Raw genomic sequence first — 23,373 nt, 5'->3', positions numbered from 1 at the left:
CTGAGTGGGGTCTGCCTGCCGAGGAGTGATTCCCGCGTACCGGCATGGCGACCCCTAAGGCCGAGTTTGTTCTGGGTGGGGTAAATTGGAACCTCCCGGTGAGCATGTTTGTGGTTGCCCACCCTTGGGAGAACTACGTTACGGGCCAGTTGGGGATTGCCCGAAGTTCGAGTATTACAAAGTTGTTAGAGAAATCCAGCGCCGACAATTCCTGTTCGTCCTGCACGCTGCCTGCCCTCTGCCAGACGCCGTCCTCTCCGTTGCACTGTGACCCCCAGCCGCTACACACAGACCCGGTTAGCGGCTCCCGCTCAACCAGAACGCAGCTGCCCGTTGACCTGGACACGGGACCTGAAATAAATGCAAAGCCGCCCCGTTCAACGTCCTAACATGGAACATCAGAGGGGGTAACATCCCAGCTAAATCTAGGAAAATCCTACACTATCTCAGACGACATGAGGTAGACGTGGCAATGATTCAAGAGACACATTTCACACCGACGAGTGGCCGCCAGTGGGCCAAAAGCTGGGGCTGTCACAGATACTTCTCGTCTTACTCCACATACTCGAGGGGCGTTGCAATCCTCATACACAGGCGGCTCAGCTTCCGGCTACTACACACTGCAAAAGACGAGGAAGGCAGAGCACTTCTGGTGAATGGCATCATCGCCGGTCAGAAAGTGACCTTTGTCAACTCATATGCCCCGAATGTGGATGGCCATAACAACTTCAGCTGGGTGATGACACAGCTCTCCGCGCTTGGCCCCACCACGGTCGTGTGGGGCGGTGACATGAACACAGTTATGGACCCTGCGAGGGACAGATCATCAGCTAAACATCAACCAACCTCGAAAGCTGCTAATCAAATAATGGAAATCTGCAAGGCATTTGACCTACACGACACATGGCGAATCTCCAATGGCGAAAGGCGCGAATACACCTTTCACTCTACAGTCCATAACACAAGCTCCCGAATCGACTATTTTTTCACCTCAACCAACAGCACTCTGATATGTGGCCAGTGCCTCATCCACCCGAGAACACTCTCAGACCACTCACCAATTTTCCTCAAGCTTCAGCCAACCAGCCCCACCCCGCCGCTACAACGCTGGCGCTTCAAGCAGGGATCACTACAGGACGAGGTTTTTGCCTCAGAATTAAGAGAAGAGATAGACGTGTTTCTACAAGCTAACCTGGGCTCAGTCCCTTCAGCAAGCATGATTTGGGAATCCTTTAAATGTTTTATCAGAGGTGTCTGCCTCGCCAAAGAAAACGGCATTCTCAAACTCATCAGGGGCGAGCTCGCAAGCTGTGAAAAAAAACTAAAACAGCTCGAAACCCAGAACGTGAACAACAATGACCCTGTAGCTGCAGCGACACTGAGGACAGAATTGCAGAAATTCAACGACACGGCGGAGCGCGAGGCGAAATTTCTCCAACGCCCCATCCAAATCCGCCAATATGGCGAGGGCCAGAAACCAGGTGCCTTACTGGCAAATCTAATCAAAGCTGACAACAAACAGTCCCAAATCGAAGAGATTAGAACCAGCCAAGGGGTAGTGGCCCACACTGACGAAGAGATAGCGGAGGAATTCGGCACATTCTACCAAGACCTTTACAGTGCCAAGCTGCCGAAAGACTCGCACCTCCCTCTGGAATACCTCGAGGGCACTGAGCTCTACTGGGTCGAACATCACCTACGGGAACCTCTGAACGAGCTAATCTCACAAGAAGAGATCAAAGAAACCATAAAGGCACTACCACCCTCCAAAGCTCCAGGCCCGGATGGTCTAACGGGAGAATTCTATAAGGCCTTTGCAGAACCCCTGGCTCCACTGCTGGCAGCAGTGTATGAGGAAGCGCTTGAGCTTGGAACCCTACCTCCAACTTCCCGTCTGGCCAACGTCGTCCTTTTGCACAAATCAGGAAAGCCCCCAGACAATTGTGCATTTTATCGCCCGATTTCCCTGCTCAATTTGGACAATAAAATCCTTGCTAAGATTCTGGCGAATAGACTGATGCCCCTGATGCCCGCCCTAGTGCTAGCTGACCAAGCTGGTTTCATACCCGGCCGCAATACGACCTTCGGCATCCGGAGAATGTTTGGAATCATAGAGGCACTAGACCCCTCGGACCAGGCAATAGCGGTCCTACTCGATGCAGAAAAAGCATTTGACTCCGTGGAGTGGCCGTTCATGTTCATGGTTCTCACCAGAATGGGGCTGGGAGCCCGCTTTATCAAACTGGTTTCTCTCCTGTACACCAACCCACAGGCCACCATCATAGTGGGCAAAGCAAAATCAGCAGCAATAAACCTACAGCGCGGCACGAGGCAAGGATGCCCCCTGTCGGCGCTAATCTTCGCTCTGGTAATGGAGCCACTAGCTTCCAACCTGCGGGAACGGCGCCAACAAATGGGGCTCACTATCGGCCCACACAAACTCATTGTATCCCTATATGCCGACGACGTTGCACTATTTATAAGAGATCCCGAGGCCAACCTGAACCCGGTCATGAGGGAAGTCATCAAATTCGGGGCCTCCTCCGGACTGAAAATCAATCACTCAAAATCAGTCGTCTTCCCACTGACCAGGGACACGAGGCAATTCGCCGACGACTTCGGACTTGAGTGGAAATCCTCGAGAGTACGATATCTTGGCATCCAACTGTCACTGGACCCACTGGAGGTATTCCGAGACAACTATGAAGAGGTGTTGAGGTCTCTCCAAGACAAGATCGCACGCTGGAAGACACTCCCACTGACACTTTGGGGCAGGACCTCTCTAGTCAAAATGGTAATGCTGCCAAAACTGCTGTATCTCTTCAACAATATCCCGCTGTTACTGCCACAATCCTTCCTGAAAAAGCTGAAAACCCTGGTTCTGGATCTACTGTGGGCTGGGAAGCCGGCCAGAGTGGCATACACAACGCTGACACTCCCCGTGTCTAGCGGTGGTCTGGCTCTACCAGACATGGAAAAATACTTCTGGGCAGCCCAGGCTCAGTACCTTAGCCACTGGTACGCAAAGCAAATGATTCGCCCCCATGTACAGGTCGAGAGGGCCTTGGCAACGCCCAACTTCTTGACCGCTGTGGTGTTTGGTCGGCTTCCCGTCCCCAATCGCACAATGAACGTAATGCTTACAACATACAAGGTTTGGAAGTCGCTAGCTAACAAACTGGGGATACAGACAAGATACTCCCCCCTCTTGCCAGTCAAGTATATTCCTGGAATCCCCTTAACATCGGAGAGTGTGTTTCACCAGTGGGTCGACAAACTGCAGATACGATCCCTCGGAGACCTATTCACAGAGGAGGGCTTTCTGACCCCTGAACAGGCCAAACAGAAAGGGGGTAATTCGGCCCTAGACGTGTTCCTCTACTTCCGGACCCGATACACTCTGCAGACCCACCTGCCTGGTTTCCCGAGGCAACCACCGACTTGGCAACTACTACATGATGTCATTCAAGCTCAGGGAGAGGGCAGACTGGTGTCGCTAATCTACAAAGCGCTGACCACCGGAGCACCCAACGTGAATACAAGAGCGAAAACGAGATGGGAACGGGCACTATCCACAAGTATATCGGAGGCCGACTGGAGTCACATTCTGAAGCAAACTCAAAAAATTTCACTTAACACCCGGCTCAAGCTTATTCATTTTCATTTCCTCCACCAAACCTACTATACGCCGGAAAAAGCTAACAAGCACCACCCCGAAGCCCAGGCAGAGTGCAGAAGATGCGGGACTCTATCAGCGAACTTTGTGCACCTCGCATGGGAATGCCCGGAGGTAGCCCCATTCTGGAACCGTGTGTTAGACACGACATCCGCAATTGTCGGTGAAACGATACAACCCCGATGCACAGCAGCGTTGTTGGGGATGACGAGGTTGCTGTCCATGCCGTCAAGGAAGCTGACCGGACTCCTACTAACACTAGCTCGCAGAAGAGTCGCCATGGCGTGGGGCCGCGGCCCGCCACCATCGTACACTGCATGGCGGAAAGATGTGCTTTATTGCCAGGACACAGAAACTGACTTCATAAAATGCTTACCACTTCACGCTCGCCCGCCCGACATATGGGGCCCGCTAATATCCTTTCTAATAAGTGAGGCCGACACCACCTCCGCAGTGGACCCGTTGGTCACTGGGAACACACCCTGATACTGTTCTAACTCAGACTCTTGAGATCTTCCACTGGTTCACCAGAGGGGCGAGTTGACGCAAGAGCGGGACGATATGGGGATGCAGCGGGGGCGGAGGGAGGAGTCGCAGAGGGAGGCGGGGAGGTCGGGGCACTGGTTGAAGGCGTAAAGTTAAAGCCACCCTAATGTGGGTGAGTAGTTGTTTGTTGTGTCGAAAGACCAAAAATAAAGGTTTAAAAAAAAAAAAAAAAAAAAAGACTATTGTTCTGGTGCCTTCATAACATGCTTTTTTCAATGTAAATTGTCCAATACTGTACGTTGGATTTACATTGAACATCTTTTTCCAACCGGTCTTCTAGTTGCCCGATGGTGTACGAAGTATGCAGACACATACAGCTGCAGAAATCAGAGCTGCTGCTTGCCAAACTGATTTCACCATGGAGCAACTATCATTTGAGGCGCAGCGTGTTCAAATCAATAAGCAGACACAAGATGCTTTTGCCCAATGGCCAGAAAATGAATTTAATGTGACAGGCGAAGGCAGCAAAGTGTTGGACCATTGCTACAATGCGACTGCTCCACCAGATGAAGATGAAACTGAATGTATTGAAGATGCTTTTGAGTTAGTCGCAGACAACGTGACACAATCGACACCCGCCAAAAAAGGGCCAACCAAAGACCAATCAACATTGATGATTTCTCCGATTCATGTTCAAGAAACAGACACTGAAATGACAGACTGAAGCATCAATACAATTGACCGGGGTACTAGACAAAGATCTCGACTACAGTATGTCCAGTTTGGCTGATATGACAACCACAGTTCAGTCAGAAACACGAATGCAGGATGATAGTCTAATAAAGGAAGCCAAATACATAGTAGTATTTGACAGCAGCTTGATGGAGAAAATGATGCTGAAATGTTGGCATTCAGTGAGGGGAAATATGTGGGAAACCAGTGGAGTATCACAAGGCAGTAACCACAAAATACATGCCACCTGTGAAATGCTCCATGAAAGATGTTCATGGTCTGCTCAACCGATGCTGGGGAAACTGCCAGCTGGCAATCTACTGTGTGCAGCAGCTTTACTTTTCAGTGGCTCTAGTTTCATTACGTTGACCAGTCGGTCAATTTGTGGGACTCCATTTCATTTCTAAAACGCAGTACTATAAATATCAATGTCAATATCTATTCCCTGCCATTAGTGAAGCTTGGCAAATTGAACAATTGTCTATTCAAAGTACATTCTCCGGAAAACCGGTTCAGGCTACCTGGCGATAGACAGTGCGATGGCCCCGGATATTCAGTGAAGTCTGCACATACCTCTTTCAGGACAGGCAAAGTAAAAAAATTGTGAGTTCGGTGGTCGCGTCAGAATGTAAATCCTCAGTGGCCATGGAGAAACTTGGTTTTATAAAATCACAGGAAGATCTCTAATCGAGGGGAATGCAAATTGACCTCATAGCCACAAACACGTTTCAATAGCCAAGACAATGAGAGCGCAGTTTCCAAATATTTGCCATTAATTTGATGTATGGCACGTTGCCAAATCCATCAATAAAAAAATCTCTGCTGCAGGAGGAAAAAGAAAAAAAAGGTTCAGAAAATATTTCACAGTGGTCCCGGTCTTTCAGCAAGGAGCTCCAAAACTTGTGATGTGTCTGTGGAAGTTCTACTAGAAAAATGTCAGTCACTAATGCACCACTGTTCCAACTTTCACTCTTGGACAGAAAACCAACATTTCCACCAATGTGAACATTGCTCTTTGTCGCTGGAGCAGAAACGGAAGAAGAAGTGGTTGATTCCATCTTCACCTCCACACAAAGCCCTTGAGAAGATTGTGTTTGATAAAACTATCAAGAGATCTGAAGGGACTCCCAGAATTCTGTCACACGGGAGATTTGGAGGTGTTCCACAATATGTTCCTAAAGTACAGGCCAAAGAGATTGCATTTCGGCGTAGAAGGGATGAAATATAGGACATTACTAGCGGTATTAGCGCATAACGAGAATGTAGGCCGTGAACTATCGAGGACTGCGGGAAACTTTGGGATGCTTCGCTACACTATGGCCTTTATGAAAAGAAGCAAAAAATGGGTCAAGCCAGTAAATGGAATTGGATTTTGTGAAAGATCTTATCATTAATGTCTTGGAGATGCATAATCACGGAATTGCGCGCAATTGTGTTCCGAGTACACATACATTGCCACAAAACATTGCCACAGTGCCCTGTCCAAAGCAGAGCTTGTGGAACAGTTCCCTGTCCGGTTCAAATGATTACCATCTGTTTTTTTGATCAACAATGTTTTTATGAAGTGTTCAATAAAGCATCCAATTTGTCTTTTGAAATCTATCCTCTCAATTTTCTATTTCATCAAGTACCATTTTTACGAATGCCATACAATGTAACGCTGTGCTTTCACAGTTTCGTCAAGCTACTGTGGGACCTTCACTGATCGTGAGAGGGAGAGATGGGTAACGGTGTGAAAGCAACTTTGGGGTTTGGCAGTTGCCTTACCATACAGTTGCCCAAATAGCTCAATAACTACTCATCCCACAAAAGGGATGAGAGCTAGGCTACATAAGATACGCGGTCCGCAATAACTACTGACTGAACAAAACAGCGCATCAAAGTGGGTTGCTGGTGAGAAATAGAAGCACTCTGACCAATATATTCATGGGGCATGTGGTGGGGGTTGTTGCTAATGTAAGGAAGAAGTGGGTCGGTTGAGTCCCCAACCAACATACATTATACACGAAAGTGACATCCTGATCTTGCACTCGTGGGGGCACCTCCTTTGCCCATCTCCCGCCATGGGGAAGAAGGCTCCGACATAAGAGGTGGGGCTATTGCTAGACACACTGACTCCATTTTGTGTACCCTCGACTCCAATTTTGGACTAGGCGCATTCTGTCATTACAAAGTTTACCCTACCCCTCAGCAGCACCGTGAACAGCGAGCAATGACAGCCCCCACATTTTTCCTCCTGTGCCTGTGCTTCACGATTCCAGTTCTCATGGATGCAGGGAGACAAGATGTTCCAAACTAAGAATGTATCTTCATTCTGAGTGAAGATCACTGCTTTGAATTTTTGCTTGCGAGCGGAGGAAGCCCACGCATCGCACACAGTATAAGGTTCAATTGTTTTTCGACATTGAGAAAAAGGGACCATTCAGAAAGGAATTAAATTAAAAGGAGAGGTGTAATGTAAGATATGATAAGGTTCACCATTCCTAAACTGGACTAAAGAACATGAATTTCAGTTGTTGAAAAATCGTTGATCCGAACAGAGTCTGCGTTACGCCAAGAGAATGGAAATACCGAATATAATGCAAGTTTGACTTTCGACGATTTGATACCCGAATGAGTCAACTTATCATTAGCTGACTGTTATTGCTGGGTTACATTGTACTTGTTTGTTCTGTGTGGCATATTGCAATGAAACGCAAGTACAACCTTTGTGTGTACTGGTCTTTCTACTGGGCAGATGAGCAGTCCAGCATCGAGATGCATGTAGACCACCTTTTGGTTCCCCCAGGTTCAACGCTAATATTTCATTAAAATGCCATCTATGTGTTCCTTGAATTATAGCGTCAGCTTCCGCATCCCGTTTCGAGCTGAACATACTCCATAGCACTAACCTCCGAAGCAAATTGTGGAGTTCTTTCCACGTTGTTTTCTCTGTGTTCACATTGTTTCACGTCTGTGCTAATCGTTAGTTTTAACACAATGCCAAATTAATGGGTAAAACGATAAATTGCAATAAAGATCAGCTACTGAGACACATTTCTATTATGTTTTGCAAACAGGTACATCCTGCCATTCTGCGATTGTCATTGATTCAAGATCTCAACTGATGGCTTTTTCAACCGGCAGCTGCAGATGCAAGTCAATACCTGGCTATCAATTACTCTTTTTTGGGACGATCGCCAAGGGCCGATATGCCCTTACGTGGTACCAGCGATTAGGAGCAACATAACATCGTTTACGGTAGTCTAGTGCCAAGTTGATGCACAAGCCTTGTGATTCACCGTGCGACCAAATCGATTTTACCCAAAAGGAACACCATGTGACTCACGATAAACATTTGTGGACCGGAATAAAAAAATTACCCATTTGATTGAATAAAATTACCCATTTGATTGAATATGGCCATCGTCGGATGTTCTCGGAGCGTTTGTGAAATAAAAGTACTTTACAAATTGTACAGTCTTACTATTTCATTTTAAAGTACAGTTTTATATTCTGAATTGTGACGTGCTGGGTTGTGAGACGATGTGTGTTCATTTCTGGGTTCTGCGTCACGTCAGTGATGACTGGGTGCATCTGGCTACGCGGCCCAGTAACTTCATGGAGATCGGCAGAGAAGATCACTAGGTTTGGGGATGTCAGACTCAGGGGCGGGGGATATGATTTAGTGCCGCCAGGGCAGTCCTGCTTCGCCGATGCGGCAACGGATCAGATTTTTACAAAATGGCCGCGCCCTGCTGCCTGATTTCGCATGTGTACAAAAGTGGAAAACTACGGTAAGGCACATAGGAAAGGTTTGTACGATCGATCAATGTATGCTTAAAAACACATGCCCGAACCCTTGGGACAATATTTTTGAGCGCACTATTACTTTAATGTACACATTAATGATGACTTTAGAGGAGTCGAAGGAAGCCATGAAAACTTCCCAGCAAGTGCCACCATTAATGGGCGAGGAGGAGATAGAGCAGAGCACAGAGATCATATAAAGAGTCCATAGATCAGTCGAAGGAACGACTGTTAGGGAGAATTCTCAGAAATGTGCTAATTCCCTTCACCTTAGAGACCCCCCCCCCAAACAACTTTGCTGGATTTTGAGGACGATTTTTTTTATTACCTGGAAAGTGTGCAAGCCTTCTCCCACTCATGTATTTTGATATGTGTTTTACAATAACTCCACTGGCATCTTCATCTGTGTTACACAGCACCCTCAGTGCAGTGACACAGGGATGTATTTTAGATTTCCCAGAGGTTTAAATACCTTCTCTGGGAGAAACTACTGTTTCCCAGAGAATATAGGGTTAAATTGACTTTACTAGTCTTTTCCAAATTCATAGACCCAACACACACCATCTTACAATGGAGTGCTGGAGGGGTTACATAGTATACCCTGTGTCTAAACACTCATGTAGCAGTCAAATGCTACACTTTTCTATTGAAAAGGCTGGTGGCAGTGGTTTTACAATGAACTATCATGATTTTCCCCAACCACGAACACCGGTAGTTAAAGATCACAGGAGCCATGTTTTTGAAGCTGGCGCCTTAAGCCCCTTGGTTTAAACAGGTCCCAGTCTTCTTTTTTCGCCATTTCTTTTTGGAAAGGTCCTTCTAGTGTTTGTCTCTGCGCGCCAAACCAGGTTTGGTTCCTTTGTTCGTGTGCCTTTGGTGGGCTTCAGGACTGAAGACCGCCTCTGGCGCCCGAGCGTCTGGGGTGGGCAGGAAGTGAGGGAGGCGCCAGAAACTCCCTGTGCTTAGTCTCCTGGGAGACCCAAATGCACTCTGGTATGACTGGCTGGCTGTCCGGCAAGGACAGCCACCCTTCTGGGTGAGTGGCAGCTAGGCTGGAATGAAAGGGAGAAAACTGTTTAAAAGGCGTGTCTTGTGGACTGGAAGGCAGAGTCGACCACTGGAACGAAAGAACCGAAGACGAGCTGGAAGAGGATGGCTGCTGCAACTCCTGGACCGTTGGTTTGCCCGGTGAAGCCCTGCTGCAGGTCCGAATTGCCAAACTCCATTCGGCAGAGAAGCACCTTCAAGGACGACTTCTTCCTTTGGACCAATCAACTCGTAAGACACCTGGACACCATTCTCAAGGCTGGTTAGGATTAACCAGGGAGAGGGACACCAGTTTGTGCTCTTGAATCTACAGCCAATGGAACTGCAGTGACGCCATTTTGTTTGCTTTCTTCAATGATCCCGTGCATTGCAGGAGTCCTCGACGTCCTCCCTCTTGTCCCCACGACAGAGGCTCAGGAACAGTGAGATCTGCAGGAACTGCCAGGAACCATGACTTCAGCAACATTTGTTTTCTTCATACAAAAAGGTACTGTGCCAACCAGATTGGTAGAACGACACTCCCGCAGTGAAAGTTCGTGAAACTTTCCCAACTTGCAGGCCTAATCAGATTGTGACCCCACAAATTATTTTTTTCACCTAAACTACTTCTGAGAACTTTTGCAAAGACTTTACCGTTTGATACCAGAACTGCCCTTTCCTATCCAGAACACTAGCCCATTGACTTTGTCCTGGCCTATTGACTTGAACTGAACTATTCTGATGAACTGAAACAATTTGCACTGCCTAGAAAGTATATGTAATCTATTCTACTTAATTTTGTCCTTTTTGCTCACTGCTAAGTAACTGAACTACAATTTTTCTCCTTTTTCAGGGAAGCTCAAACTGTCTCAAAATCTTAGAATTTTGTATTGAAGTGTATTGGTATATAATAAGTTTTCTTCTAGTGAAATGTTTTATAAAGGATTGCAATAAATGTATTTTACCAAGAAACCTTGAGTACAAGTGTCTACTTGAACCACTGTGATTGAAAGTCTGCTGTGTAACTACATGTACTGCTCACATTCACTCTTGAGATAAGCCCGGCTGCTCAGCTCGCTACCGACAAACTATTTGGTATAGACTTATACCAAAGATTGGTCTTGCTTACACCTGTAGTCCTAATTGTGTGTGGTGGTCCCAGAGGGTACTGCATGCAATTCTGACTAAACGACAAAGATGTCGGTGAGGGTCTATCTGGAGGAAGTATTGGAGTAGGTGTCAGCGATAGGAAGACCAGAGTTAGAAACCAAGATATCCTTTTTGAACTTCTTCCTACCAGACTTAGCGCCTTGGGGGTGGAAGCGAGGAGAGGATGGAGACACTGTGGGGGCTAAGGCAGGTAGGTGTGGGACAAAAGAGTGGTGAGGCCACTGGGCTGGCAACTTACAGAGAAGCAACAGAATACAAGTAAAAGAGAATTTAGAAAAAAAACAGCAAGATTTGACTTTCTAGAAAAATTAGCTAGATTTGACTTTCCAGTCAGGGATTTAGATGTTAGCAAAGGGTTTGAAGAAGAACTGCGCATCAGGCTGACAACACGAGAGTAACAAGCAGAAAGAACAGTGATCGTGAAATGTGGTAGGAGTGAGTCCAGAAGGAGGGAACTAACCCATAGTTCTGGAGGTGACAATGTCAAGGCAGTCCGGATTTCTTAGAGGAGTGAGGTGGCAGCATCATTGTGGTTAAGGTACAGGGAGGATCTCAATGAGCGCTCCGGAAGCAGACAGGGAGCAGACCGGGGCCTTAGCTGAGAGAACCGGCTAAAGCTTGCGGTCCCTGGTTTGATGGAAGAACACACTCAGCAAGCAATATTTATTTATTTAATGCTGGTCACTCACAAGCATGGGGGCGCCAACATATAGACAGTTGGTACAAAAAACGTAATCGTGGGACAATTTGCTAAAGTGTGTGGTTGGGGTTTTTGTCTGGTACGCAGAAGAGGTGGATCTTGAGTTTTTTCCGAAAGCTTGGCTAATTCTTTTCTAACCTGATAGGGAGGGGGAAGATTGTTCCACATCAGGTAAGGGCAAACTATTCTGAGGAGCCGTACGTGAAAAGAACAGTTCTTGTTTGGTTGAAGGACTAGTACATTCCTAGCATTTTTACTTTGTTGACCACCTTTGAGAGTCATTTTTGAGAAAGAATTGGTACTGGCTGACAAGTTGCGCTCTGGCTTGATGTGATCCAAAGACAATCTGATCCAAAGAATCAGATCTGTCTTTTTTGCATTTAAACACAGCCAGTTGTTGTTCATCCAATTCTCGAAGAATTTCTATAGTCCTTTCACCAGTGCGCTATCCCTGTGCATGGTTCCCCCCCCCCCCTTCAATTCCACCACAAGCTGGGTGTCATCAGCTTAATTAGTGAAAAAGGCTCCCAATTTGTCACAGACTAAGCACAGGAATCCGATGTACAGCTTAAATGGCAACGGGGACAGGCAAGCCCCTGGAGGTACTCCGCATCGGATGATCTCTTCGTAAGAGAAGTTGTTACCCCAATGTATCCTGGATTTTCTACCTGATAGAAAAGATGTGAGCCAGCTAATTGCTTCAATCAAGCAGTTGGCTACCTTTACCAGTGCAATCTTGAGTTGATTGTGGTCTAAAAGATCGAACACTGCACTAACAACAATATAAGGAGCCCTGAATACCCAGTTTCCACCACACTTAGCATGTGGGCATGAAGGTCCAACATGGCTGTTGGTACTATGGGCTGTACGAAATCCAGATTGCTGACCGTGTAATACATTATTGGCTTTCACATATGTTTGAAGTTGGGAGGTGGCAATTCTATAGAGTACCTTAAGTAAGAAATTGCAATTTGTTTTTCGTCTTAGGTTGCTTGGGTCTCTTTGATCTAGCTTTTTTTTTTGCTAGTGGTGTGACGGTAACTGATTTAATGCATTTGGAACGCGACCATCCCGGAATGATGCATTGATCATTTTGGTAAGGTTAGGGGCGAAGAGGTTTTCATTTTCCAGGATGAGTTTGGGTGGTATGACATTTTCAGGGCATGTGGTAGGTTTCATTAGGTTCAGAGCTTTGAGTACTTCCTCTGTGGTGACTTTTTTAAAGTAAAAAGGCTACTGTTGGCAGGGGATAAGAGTTTCTGAAGAGGGATCATTTTGAGCCAGTGACACATTTTGGGCCTTCAATAGCACGTCCCTACCTTTAACTTTTGCTGCAAAGGCTAATTGGAATTTGTCGCAGTCAGCCTTGGATGAACGAGGAAGATTTCGAACAACTTGTTTGGGGAATTTCCAGCTGAAATTATTTGTTGAAATTTGTTTGTTAAAGACGTTTTTTTTTGTGTCACATGCCTTTGTTTTCTCACTTTCTTTCCACCTGTCCTTGTCTTCTTGGGACGTGTTTTTTCTCCATCTATCCTCCCTTCTCCTCTTATTTCTTTAATATATTTAAGGCATTGTTGAACCATTTCTGGTGGTTGCTGTTTGGTCTTGCCCACTTGTTTTTTAGTGGGGCTTTTTGTTCTACCATTAGAGTGGTGTAGGAAGTTGGCGATCAATTTAATCACAAGTGTCTCCCTCTTTGGAACCCTCCAAAGTTTTAGAGCTGCGTTGCTCCAGATGTACTGTACTGATATTTTTGTAGTTTCTGTTCTTGATTATTGTTTGATCATTCTCTTTGTTGTTCCTTGCAGTTTTTAAGATCAGCAGGAATGAAACCATTTAGTGGTCTGACCAGATGCATGGTTTAGTTTGGTAGCCACTTGTCTCTAGATTATGGGTAGTTACCCAATCAAGTTGATTACCATTTTTCATGATGGGATCAGAATTCATGACTTTGAAGTCAATGTTGGTGAGGATTTTTTCTAGGTAGGTTGCTTACTTATCCTTGGGGTTCCCGTACCATCTATTGAAGTCTGCCAAACCTAGTGTTGCAGTATTTGGGCCTTTTAGGGAGTGAAGTTGCTGTGTTAAGTCATCATTAAACTCAGAGATGAGGGATGGGGATCTGTATAATAGTATGATGTGAATAGAATGATTTTCTGATGGGGTGTGTTTCAGATTGATTATTTCACAGCCTGTGCTTGTGGTAGTGGAAGGGAACATCTGATGATTATGACGACTCCACCCCCAGTGCCATTTTCCCTGTCTTTGTCGTGAATTACGTAGCCTTCAGGCACAGCAATGGCACACCTGGGCCCTATAGGGTCTTGCAACCACGTTTCCGTGATGCAAGCTTCGTCGATAGCTTCATCGCATCTAGTGCATGTTTATTGAGAGGTCGTGTTTAAAAGACAGACTTTCAGTTGTCTTGGCCTGGTTGTGGGGGCTTCTGATTTTGGTTAGTCTTTCTGCCTTCGTCATTTGGTTATTCACCTGGCGCTCGTGTTAGTTGCTCTATTTGTGAATGACGGTCTTATGGATTGGACGTGTATGCTTTAATCCTTATGGAATTAGCTCTTTTCATAACTCTGTGCTACATTGCATGCCATTTCTAACCGGGCGTATTGGACCAATTCCTCTCCCAGAGAGTTGACATGCTTGAACCACATTCTTATCTCTTCGTGAGGGGGGTTCAAATCAATGTATGAATCCTTAGTGCGGAGGGCCACGGTCTCGGATCACAGCTGGCTCCAGACCCCGCCTAGCTTTGCTCTGCACCTTACTTGGGAGGGGGGGGGGGGGCCCCCGTGTAGTCCGGAATTCGGGTGTCCTCTCCCTCGTCTGGGTTCCAGCACCGGAGCAAGCATGGTACTCGCCCCCATGCCTCCCACAGCAGTGCTCACAAATCCGGCAGCCACCCGTTTCAATCGCCTTATCTGCTCCCAGTCACCTACAGTGGCCCCTGAGTGCAGAGGCAGGCAACCCAGGCGCAGGACGCCATACTCTGTCATTATTCCCTGGGGATAACAAAGCCAGCCGCTTAGGCGGCCATCACTCTTTTCCCCTCACCCCCCCCCTCCCCCAGGTCTCCGAAACAGTCTTGTTTTACTAGTTGCTTTCCCTCACAAAAAAGTCTGGTTTTACTAAAAGTTAATGAGTGTAAATATACGTAGGGCCCAAAACTTCGTTCATGCAGTTTTTCATGCAATTTCTGTGGATGGGGCTTTGCTGGCGATCTCATGTCGCTGAGGAGATTATTGTGCAGCTGCCTCAACCATCCGCATTTCACCTGCAAGCACTGTGAGGTTTGTTACTGCTCACTGCTGCTCAAAGGAACTGTATATTTTTAATATAACATTTGTTGTCTAAGTTTCTTTGGACTATTGTATTGACTGGGCTCAGTGTGCTTACCTACAGCTCACATCCTCCTCCTAAAATGAGCCAGTCTACCAGATCCTCTAGGTAGTACAGACTTCTACTTGGGGACCAAGGTATAGATTTATAGTTTGGCCTCAAGTGGACCTTAGGAAAGCTCCCCTAACACGCAGCCGTTCAGGACGTTAATTATGGCCCTCCATGGCACAAGAGTTTAAGGGTACAGTGTTGCTCGACAAAGTCAGTTTTTGTCTTTGCATGCGGTCTGCTGCAGTTCCACTAACATTTAAAACAAGATTGCAGCTCTAAAATGCAAATAAATCAAAGTGGTAATGCCATTATAAAGCAATGTACCATACATGTTTCTGTAACAAAATGGAGCAATAAATACAGATGAGACCTCAAAACCCAGGTTTGATATGTATATTCTTTTTAACGCACCTTCACCCTTCCCTCCCACTCATCTAGATACAGGCCGGCTCTTGTGTGGTACATTCTGCACTTTTTTGAAATCAGTTGTGCACCCCTGGTTTAACCAAATGAGAACAAAATAGCCATGAAAAATAAACAAAAATTCGTACCTAATCTGCTCTGTCTGTACAATACCTTCTTTATGGCCCTCCAGTCGAGCGGCCAAACGAGCCTTATCGAGACGCACACACTCTTCATCCTAAAAGCAATACAAAACAAGTATATTTAAAAGTATATACATCAATAAAATCAGGGCATATGCAACATTGAGAAAATACATGGGATATACTCCTAGTCGGTGAACATTGACAGAATCCATTCTTGCCGAACATGAGTAACCGGAAAGACGGCCTGCCGACACATCTATGAACAGAACAGTCATAGAATGCATGTTCCCCTTTCTAGGGCACTATGAGCCACGCAGAGGCAAGACAAACTGACTGCTATAGTAAGGAGAGGATGGGCAGGTTTGGCGACTACAGGAGGCATGGGTGGGCGGGGTGCAGAAAGGGCAGACAAGAAAACCTTTGGGCAGAGAAAGGTAGGTGTATGGCTGCCCTTTATGAAAGATTTTCTTTTTGCAGTGTTCCCCTCCAGTAAAATAAATGGAAACCTGCCACACCCAATCTTTAATTTCCTGACCATTTTTCCAGTGAGTTTCATCCACATCTAATCAGGGAGGCAACTCATTTTTTTTCGTTTTTGGGAACACTACTGGTCCTCAAGGTTTCGTGGCACCCCACTACCCACACCATTGTACTGGTTCCAGTTGGTGCCAGCAAAACTTGCAGGAAGCATTTTTTTCTTGGGGGGGGGGTTCTAAAACGGAGTCCATCTAGTTTTGTGAACTTCAGGATCCAGGTAACTCTTTTGTCGTCATGTTGTGCGTTTGGGCAGGGACCAGGAATGCGGATTGGGGACATTATCCCAACTAGAGTGCCAGCCAGAAGTGTACAATGGAATGAAAGTGGTTACCTGGGAGTGATTGCAGAGGTATTGTCTAGGAATCCTCTGGAATCCTTTTCTCCTCCACCCCCGAGTTTACCCAGTAGAATACCCACAAAGGTTTGTGTGCAATTGACAGAACCAAATGGCTGGCCGCCAAATATTTGAATGGTGCACATGCACCGAATTGGTGGTTAGGATTACCAGCGGCATTCAAGATTTGTTAAGATTTTCTTTTCACCGCTTTCCCGCCGAAGACATCAATAGGACATCCAACTTCTTGATACTGTTTTCAACTGGTTTTGACTGTTTCATGCCCGTGAAGCCTTCTTACTTCACTGGTCTTGCTAAGCTCATCTGTTTTGAGGGCACTGATCAGTCCCCATGCCCATCAGACCCAGACAGGTGTGGTAGGGACAGTATCCCCATATCTTTATTTGTTCTTTTATGGTTATCAACTCATGCATCTTTGCATTTCATTATTTAATGCCAAATATAGTACATTTTCTGTGCTAAATTCCTCCCACCTTCGGGACCCTGAGCTCTTTTGCTGGACTTGGGACTTTTTAAATTGTAACTCGTGAGTGGGACCTTTGTCACTCTCTCATGCTTTTCTCCAATTTGGGGTTTATGTTTTCACAGTTTTTCGAGTCTGACAAACTCCATAGGCATCTGCTTTTTGTATAGTGACACACAGCACATTCAATACCTTTGTTAGGTAAGAATTGATGTAGTCACACTAAGACTACACAACACTTATCTGTTTGGTATTGGGTAACCCACCTTTTGGTATAGGTCTACACTATACAAGTTAGTAGTGCGACAGAGCAGCAATGCCCATCTCAAGAGGGGTAAATATGAGCTGTAGAGCTGCACAAATGAAATCCGTAAATACAAGTAGCCAAGTAACACTTGCACTCAAGGTTTCAGTTCTAGTAATTTAATTATCATCAAGTTTTAAATAAGCATTCTTTAAAAATGCAATTCATGTAACAGTGTAAATATACTTATCACTTTTCAGAATCAGAACAAGTTAGTGGATAATTTTTGGATATCATTCTTACACAATTCCTAAACCCTGAGGTGACTTCAATCACCAGGACAGTAATGGCATTTATATACATCTCACTAGTACAATTTGTAGATTGAGTTTGCAAAAAGGCAAGGTTAGGGAAATAAAAAAAACGAGAGGGGGTGTCCTTGTGTTCTATAGCTGCCGAAATAATAGCTGCAAAGCTTTTGCGGATTTTCCGTGGATGAAGGGAAGGTCTTGATGCGCCGCATGGCACCGTTGTGGTCGACGATTCCACCAAAGCCTTAGGTCACTGTGCGCCCTTGGATGGTGTGTCGGCGACTATGTTTCTTTGAGTGAAAGACCTCTCGAAGAATTTCGAGTCACATGCCGCAAAGGCAGTTGCGTGAAGGGCGCTGAACCATGAGGTTCTGCATTGTTGGCGGCCCTGTTGACATTGCGTGCTTCGATGACTCAGTTGAGGAGGCCTTAGGGGTTTTGTATTTAGGTATTTGTGGAGCGTGCGTGCCCTTGTCGCTGGGGTGTGAAATCCCCTTAACAGAGCTGGTGGCCCGTCTGTCAGGCCGGGGACAGGCATTTGAGAGCATGAAGGTTCCAGAGAAAGGTTGATTGCTTCCAATTCTGAGCCATGGCTACCGATGGATTCCTCGTTGTTAAGCAAGATTGTATGAAGTACCCCGAAGGAGAATACGCCAGCCTTGACCTCCTGGCAATAGTTAACCCAACCTTAGGTATAAGCATGTACTACACAAGTTGGTAGAGTGACTGAGCAGCCAGGTATATGTCAAGAGGGGTCAATGTGAGCTGTAGGTTTTTAACAGATTCATAGTGACAAGTATCCAAAAAAAACACTTGCCCTTTTCAACAGTCAGTTTGAATAAGCCTTCTTCAGAAGGGTGAAAAATATGTAACAAAAATATACTTCAAAATACACACTCCATTTCTTTAAACCAGTAGATGCCCATTTGGGATGGCACACCGACACATTCTACACCCTGAGGTGACTTAAATAACTAGGACACTGTGGACATTGATATCTCACTGGTACATTTAGGGGAACACTGAATTTGGTGTCAAAGAAGGGAGTAGTTTACCTGTAACTCCATTTCTCCAGCGTTGGTATCTTTCATGGATTCACATGCTTAGAATATTCCCCGTCGTCAGACTGGGAACCCTCGGTACACATATATAGTCGTTTCCTATAGGAAAAAACTTCCGACACTTGTGTGTCCTATCCACATCTACGTCCTCTCCGGGGCCGTCCACGCAAGCCCCGTTGGACGTAATGGTATAAAAGGCCCCTCCCCCGCGGGTCCCGTCAGCTTTTGCGTCCCCTCCAAAGTAGAAAAGGGGAAAACTGCTTATGCACATATCTTGCACATTGCAATCCGGGGAGGCTGGAGGGCGCATGTGAATCCATGAAAGATACCAACGCTGGAGAAATGGAGTTACAGGTAAGAAACTACTCCCTTCTCCAGCATTGGATCTTTCATGGATTCACATGCTTAGAATAGATTGTATAGCAGTATCATTGAAGACGGAGGTGAGAATGCAATGTAACTTACTTTTACAAGAAACACTCTCAGTCCAAATATGTATATATATATATATATATGTGTGTAAGCAGCAACATATTTTCAGATATAAACATATTCGTAATACATAAATAAGATCAAGGGAACATAGGCAAGGTAAGAGACAACAGCTTCACCGTATTTGGCTTACCTCATTGAAACAGATGGCGCAGCACTGCCCTTCCCATCTGTACCTCATCCGCGTGCTGCCTTTCCAGGCAGTAATGGCGTGTAAACGTGTGTGGAACTGACCATGCCGCCGCCTGGCAGATGTCTGTCAGGAATTCCTGCCCATAGAGCCGCGGAGGAGGCTGTCGATCTCGTGGAATGGGCTCTAGGGCGTCCTTGTAGGGGTCTCCCAGCCTTGGAGTGACTAAAAGTAATTGCCGAAGAGACCCAACGAGCCAGACCTTGCTTGGAGATTGCCCTTCCCCTCGTCGATGGACCGTAGGCAATGAACAACTGTCTGGTAGTTCTGATATCTTGCGTCCTTTGCAGGTAAAATTTTAACGCCCTTTTGACGTCCAGAGTATGAAGGGCTTTTTCCGCCGTCGACGACGGGGACGCAAAGAAAGTAGGAAGGACCAGGGTTGAGTGCTTGTGATAGACTGTCGGTACTTTCGGGATGAAAGTAGGGTTGGTTGATAAAATTACTTTGTCCTTAAAGAATCTCATATGGAGGATCTATGACCAAGGCCTGTAATTCCGACATTCTTCTAGCCGATGTAATGGCAATTAAGAAAGCCAGTTTCCAAGATAGGAACTGCATGGGTGAAGAGGACATTGGCTCAAATGGAGGCTTCATTAAGGCAGCCAACACCACATTAAGACTCCACGACGGTGGGAACCGTTTCGTAGGGGGGAAGTTCTAAAGAGACCCCTCATGAAATGTTTCACCAGTCTGTCACTGAATAAAGGTGAAGACTGTCTCCTCCTCGTAAACCTTGAAATGGCCACCAAGTGCACTTTGATGGACGATGATGACAGCCCACTCTCAGCTAGGTGAAGAAGATACGGAAGAATTTGTTCAGGGGTTACTTCTAAAGGCTGAATTTCGTGCTGTGTTTGACACCACTTACAGAACCTTCGCCATTTGCATATGTATGATTTGTTAGTCGAAGGAGCCCTAGCCGCCTGCAGAATTCTCCGGCAATCCGACGAGACTTTCAAGTTGCCAAACTCTGAAAAGTCAGGAGCCATGCTGTTGAGGCTGTCCGGGTTGTGGTGCCACACCGTTCCCTTGTCCCTGGACAGTAGGTTCGGCACTTTCTGGAGAGTTATAGGCTGTTCCAACGACAGATGTAGGAGGTCGGAAAACCATGGTTGTCTCGGCCAATACAGAGCCACTAGAATGACCCGGCATTTGTACCTGCGAATCCCGTGGATTGTCCTCCGTATAAGGGGGAACGGAGGGAAAGCGTACAGGAATTTGTCCGTCCAAGGAAACGAGAACGCTTCCCCCAGGGATCCTTTTTGAGGCCATCTGCTCGCGAACTGTTCGCATTTCCTGTTTTCTTTCATAGCGAAGAGGTCGATTGAGGGGGTCCCCCACCTTTCGAAGATTATTTGTAGCTGACCGGTGTCCAGCTCCCACTCGTGTATTTGAGCCATTGTCCTGCTCAGGGAATCCGCTTGCACATTCTTCACACCCGGGAGATGGTAAGCCACTAAGGATATGTTGGGTTTCAACGCCCAGTGCCAGATCTTTTGAGCTTCCGCCGAAAGGTTCCTGGATCTGGTGCCTCCTTGCTTTATCAAGTAGAACATGGCTGTCGTGTTGTCTGTCAGCACTCTTACTTTTGATCCTTTGATATGCGGAAGGAATGATTTCAAGGCCCATCTCACTGCCCTCAGTTCCAGCACGTTGATGTGTAGGTGCGATTCGGTCGAAGACCATCTGCCCTGGGTTTGATGATCGTTCATGTGTGCTCCCCAGCCCGTCAGGGAGGCATCCGTGATGATGGTGTTCTGAAATTCCGGTTCTTGTAGAGGAACCCCTCTGTCCAGGTTGTGAAAGATTTTCCACCATTGGAGGGATCTGATGACACCCTCGTCGTCGACGGTTATCCTGTCTGACCACCGGCCCGTGGCCTGCTTCCATCTGTCCGACAGGAACTCCTGTAGAGGCCTCATGAACAATCGGCAGTTTGCTACTAGGTGGATGCACGAAGCCATGGAACCCAGGATTGCCACATATTTTCTCACGGAAAATGTGCTCTGTAGGCGAAGTCGACTCGTCAGTTGTTCGATCTTCAATATTCTGCCTAGGGACGGTTTCACTATTCCCGAGTGAGTTTCGAATTGAGCTCCCAAGAACTTCAAGCTCCTTGAGGGCTTTAGAGAAGACTTTTCGAAGTTCACTGCGAACCCCAGTCGTTGCAGAAGTTGTAAGGTGGCTTGTACGCTGTCGTTGGTCGACGCTGGGGAGGATCCCATCACAAGCCAGTCGTCGAGGTACGGGTATACATGATGCCCTCCCTTTCGCAGCCAGGCTGCCACAGGTGCCAAACATTTTGTAAACGTTCTTGGGGAGGACTTTAGACCAAATGGGAGCACTGCAAATTGGTAGTGTGTCTGACCTACCATGAACCTCAGAAACCTCCTGTGTTTTTGACACACCGGAATGTGGATGTACGCGTCCTGTAGATCTAGTGACGCCAGAAAATCGTCCCTTTGGACGGATTTGATCACCTCCTGCAGTGTAAGCATTTTGAATTTTTGACTCTGTAGGGTCTTGTTGAGGTCTCGCAGGTCGAGAATAGGGCGCCATTTTCCGTTTGGTTTTTTTACCACAAAACACCGTGAGTATACCCCTAGGCCTTTCTGCGATGCAGGGACTAATTCGATGGCGCCTTTCTGTAACATGAGTGTTACTTCCTGCCTCAAGATGTTTAGATGCGGCTGGGATAGGTGTATTGGTGGACATTTTGGAGGCTTGCATTTGAATAGTAGGGAATGTCCGTACCTCACAGTGTCCAAAACCCACTGATCTGTTGTGATGGTCTCCCATTCCTCGATGCAGCTTGACACTCTTCCTCCCAGAACGGTACTCTTCCCGTCATTGCTGGTCTTTGTTTGCTCGTCGACGACGAATAATTTGGTCGTCTCTTGGAAGACTGGAAGTTTCTGCGCCGGCTTGTGGTCTGAGAGGCGCGTCTATATCCTTGGGAAGGATACGCTGATCTACCAAAAGATCTATCACTGGTTGCTGAAAATCTTGAGTTTCCAGATGCTCCTCTAAAGGGATGAAAGGAACGAAAGGGCTTACCGCTCTGGAGAGAACCCAACGAGCGTGCTGTATCGGAGTCCTCCTTCATGCCCTTCAAGGCCTCGTCCACCTTTTCTCCGAAAAGAAGATCACCTTCGAAGGGCATGTCCAAAACTTTATACTGTACTTCGGGTCTGAAGTTGGTGCACTTAAGCCAAGCCTGGCGTGGCGTCTTAGAACAACTCCGTTATTTATTTGTTTAAAACCCGAATCTGCCAGGTCCACCGCTATGTTAATAGCATGATTAGATGCTTCTTCGCCTTCTCAAACCAGGGACATAGCCGTTCTTCTATGTTCTTCCGGGAGGTGGTCCAGAATAGGTGCCAGTCTGTGCCACATCTCCCTGTCATATCTGGCCACAATCGCCAGGGAGTTAGCTGCTTTCACCGTTGAGGCCCCCACAGAAAGAACCTTCTTACCAAACACGTCTTGGCGCCTCGCCTCATTATCTGGAGGGGTAGAGCATTTATGTTGGGCCTTTGCTTTTCTCCTCGCCGACACCACCGAGTCCGGTGTAGGCTGAGCCGAAAGACACTTCGGTGTAGAGTCTGGGACTTTAAATTTCTTTTCAATGCGGCCTTTGACAGCAGGCTCAGAAAATGGGTGACGCATGGTTTGAACACCTTCTTTCCAGACATGGTCTAAAATGGGTATTGAGAATATTGAGCGTCTACTCTTGCCCATATGGTCAAAAAGAAAACAGTCCTTTTTCTCCTCCTGTTGGACCAGGCCAAACTCCTTGCACGCTTTTTCCATCATGGAATGAAAAGCACCTATATCGTCCGGTGGTTACGGGTGAGTGGGACTCTTTGGTGTTTCCATTTCCACATCCGACACCCAGGATGGATCCCTAGATGGTGAGAGGGATATATCTGACGCTGACCCATGGTCAGATAGGGAGTCCGAAAGCTCACCTTCCTCCTGGACTGCTGGAACAGTTGGAACCCCGATCGATCTGGTTGGGCGGTGTGAAGGGCCGGGCTCGTCGACGGGGGGTGTCGACGGTACAGGCGGAAGCCTTTCGTCCAGCGATTTCAGCAGCGAGTGTAAGGAGGACAGTACCTCCATGGACAGGGTCGCCTGAGAGCTTGGAGGTTGAGTAAACACCTGAGAGCAGGTTGCTCCTGA

General features: G+C 46.7%; 1 protein-coding gene across 1 annotated transcript in view; it reads right to left on the bottom strand.

The window, feature by feature from the left end:
- CDC73 (cell division cycle 73) overlaps positions 1-23,373 on the bottom strand; it is a 1,222,960-nt gene that overhangs the window by 1,037,980 nt on the left and 161,607 nt on the right. Inside the window, exon 6 of the mRNA XM_069641358.1 lies at positions 15,536-15,624. Coding sequence (XP_069497459.1) covers positions 15,536-15,624 — 89 coding nt within the window. The remainder of the gene's footprint in view (positions 1-15,535; positions 15,625-23,373) is intronic.

This window comes from Ambystoma mexicanum, chromosome 1q (genome assembly GCF_040938575.1).
Source record: "Ambystoma mexicanum isolate Mex_15411 chromosome 1q, UKY_AmexF1_1, whole genome shotgun sequence".
Taxonomy (NCBI): Eukaryota; Metazoa; Chordata; class Amphibia; order Caudata; family Ambystomatidae; genus Ambystoma; species Ambystoma mexicanum.
Note: the sequence above shows the minus strand (reverse complement) of the source record. Positions and strands in the feature narration are given on the sequence as shown.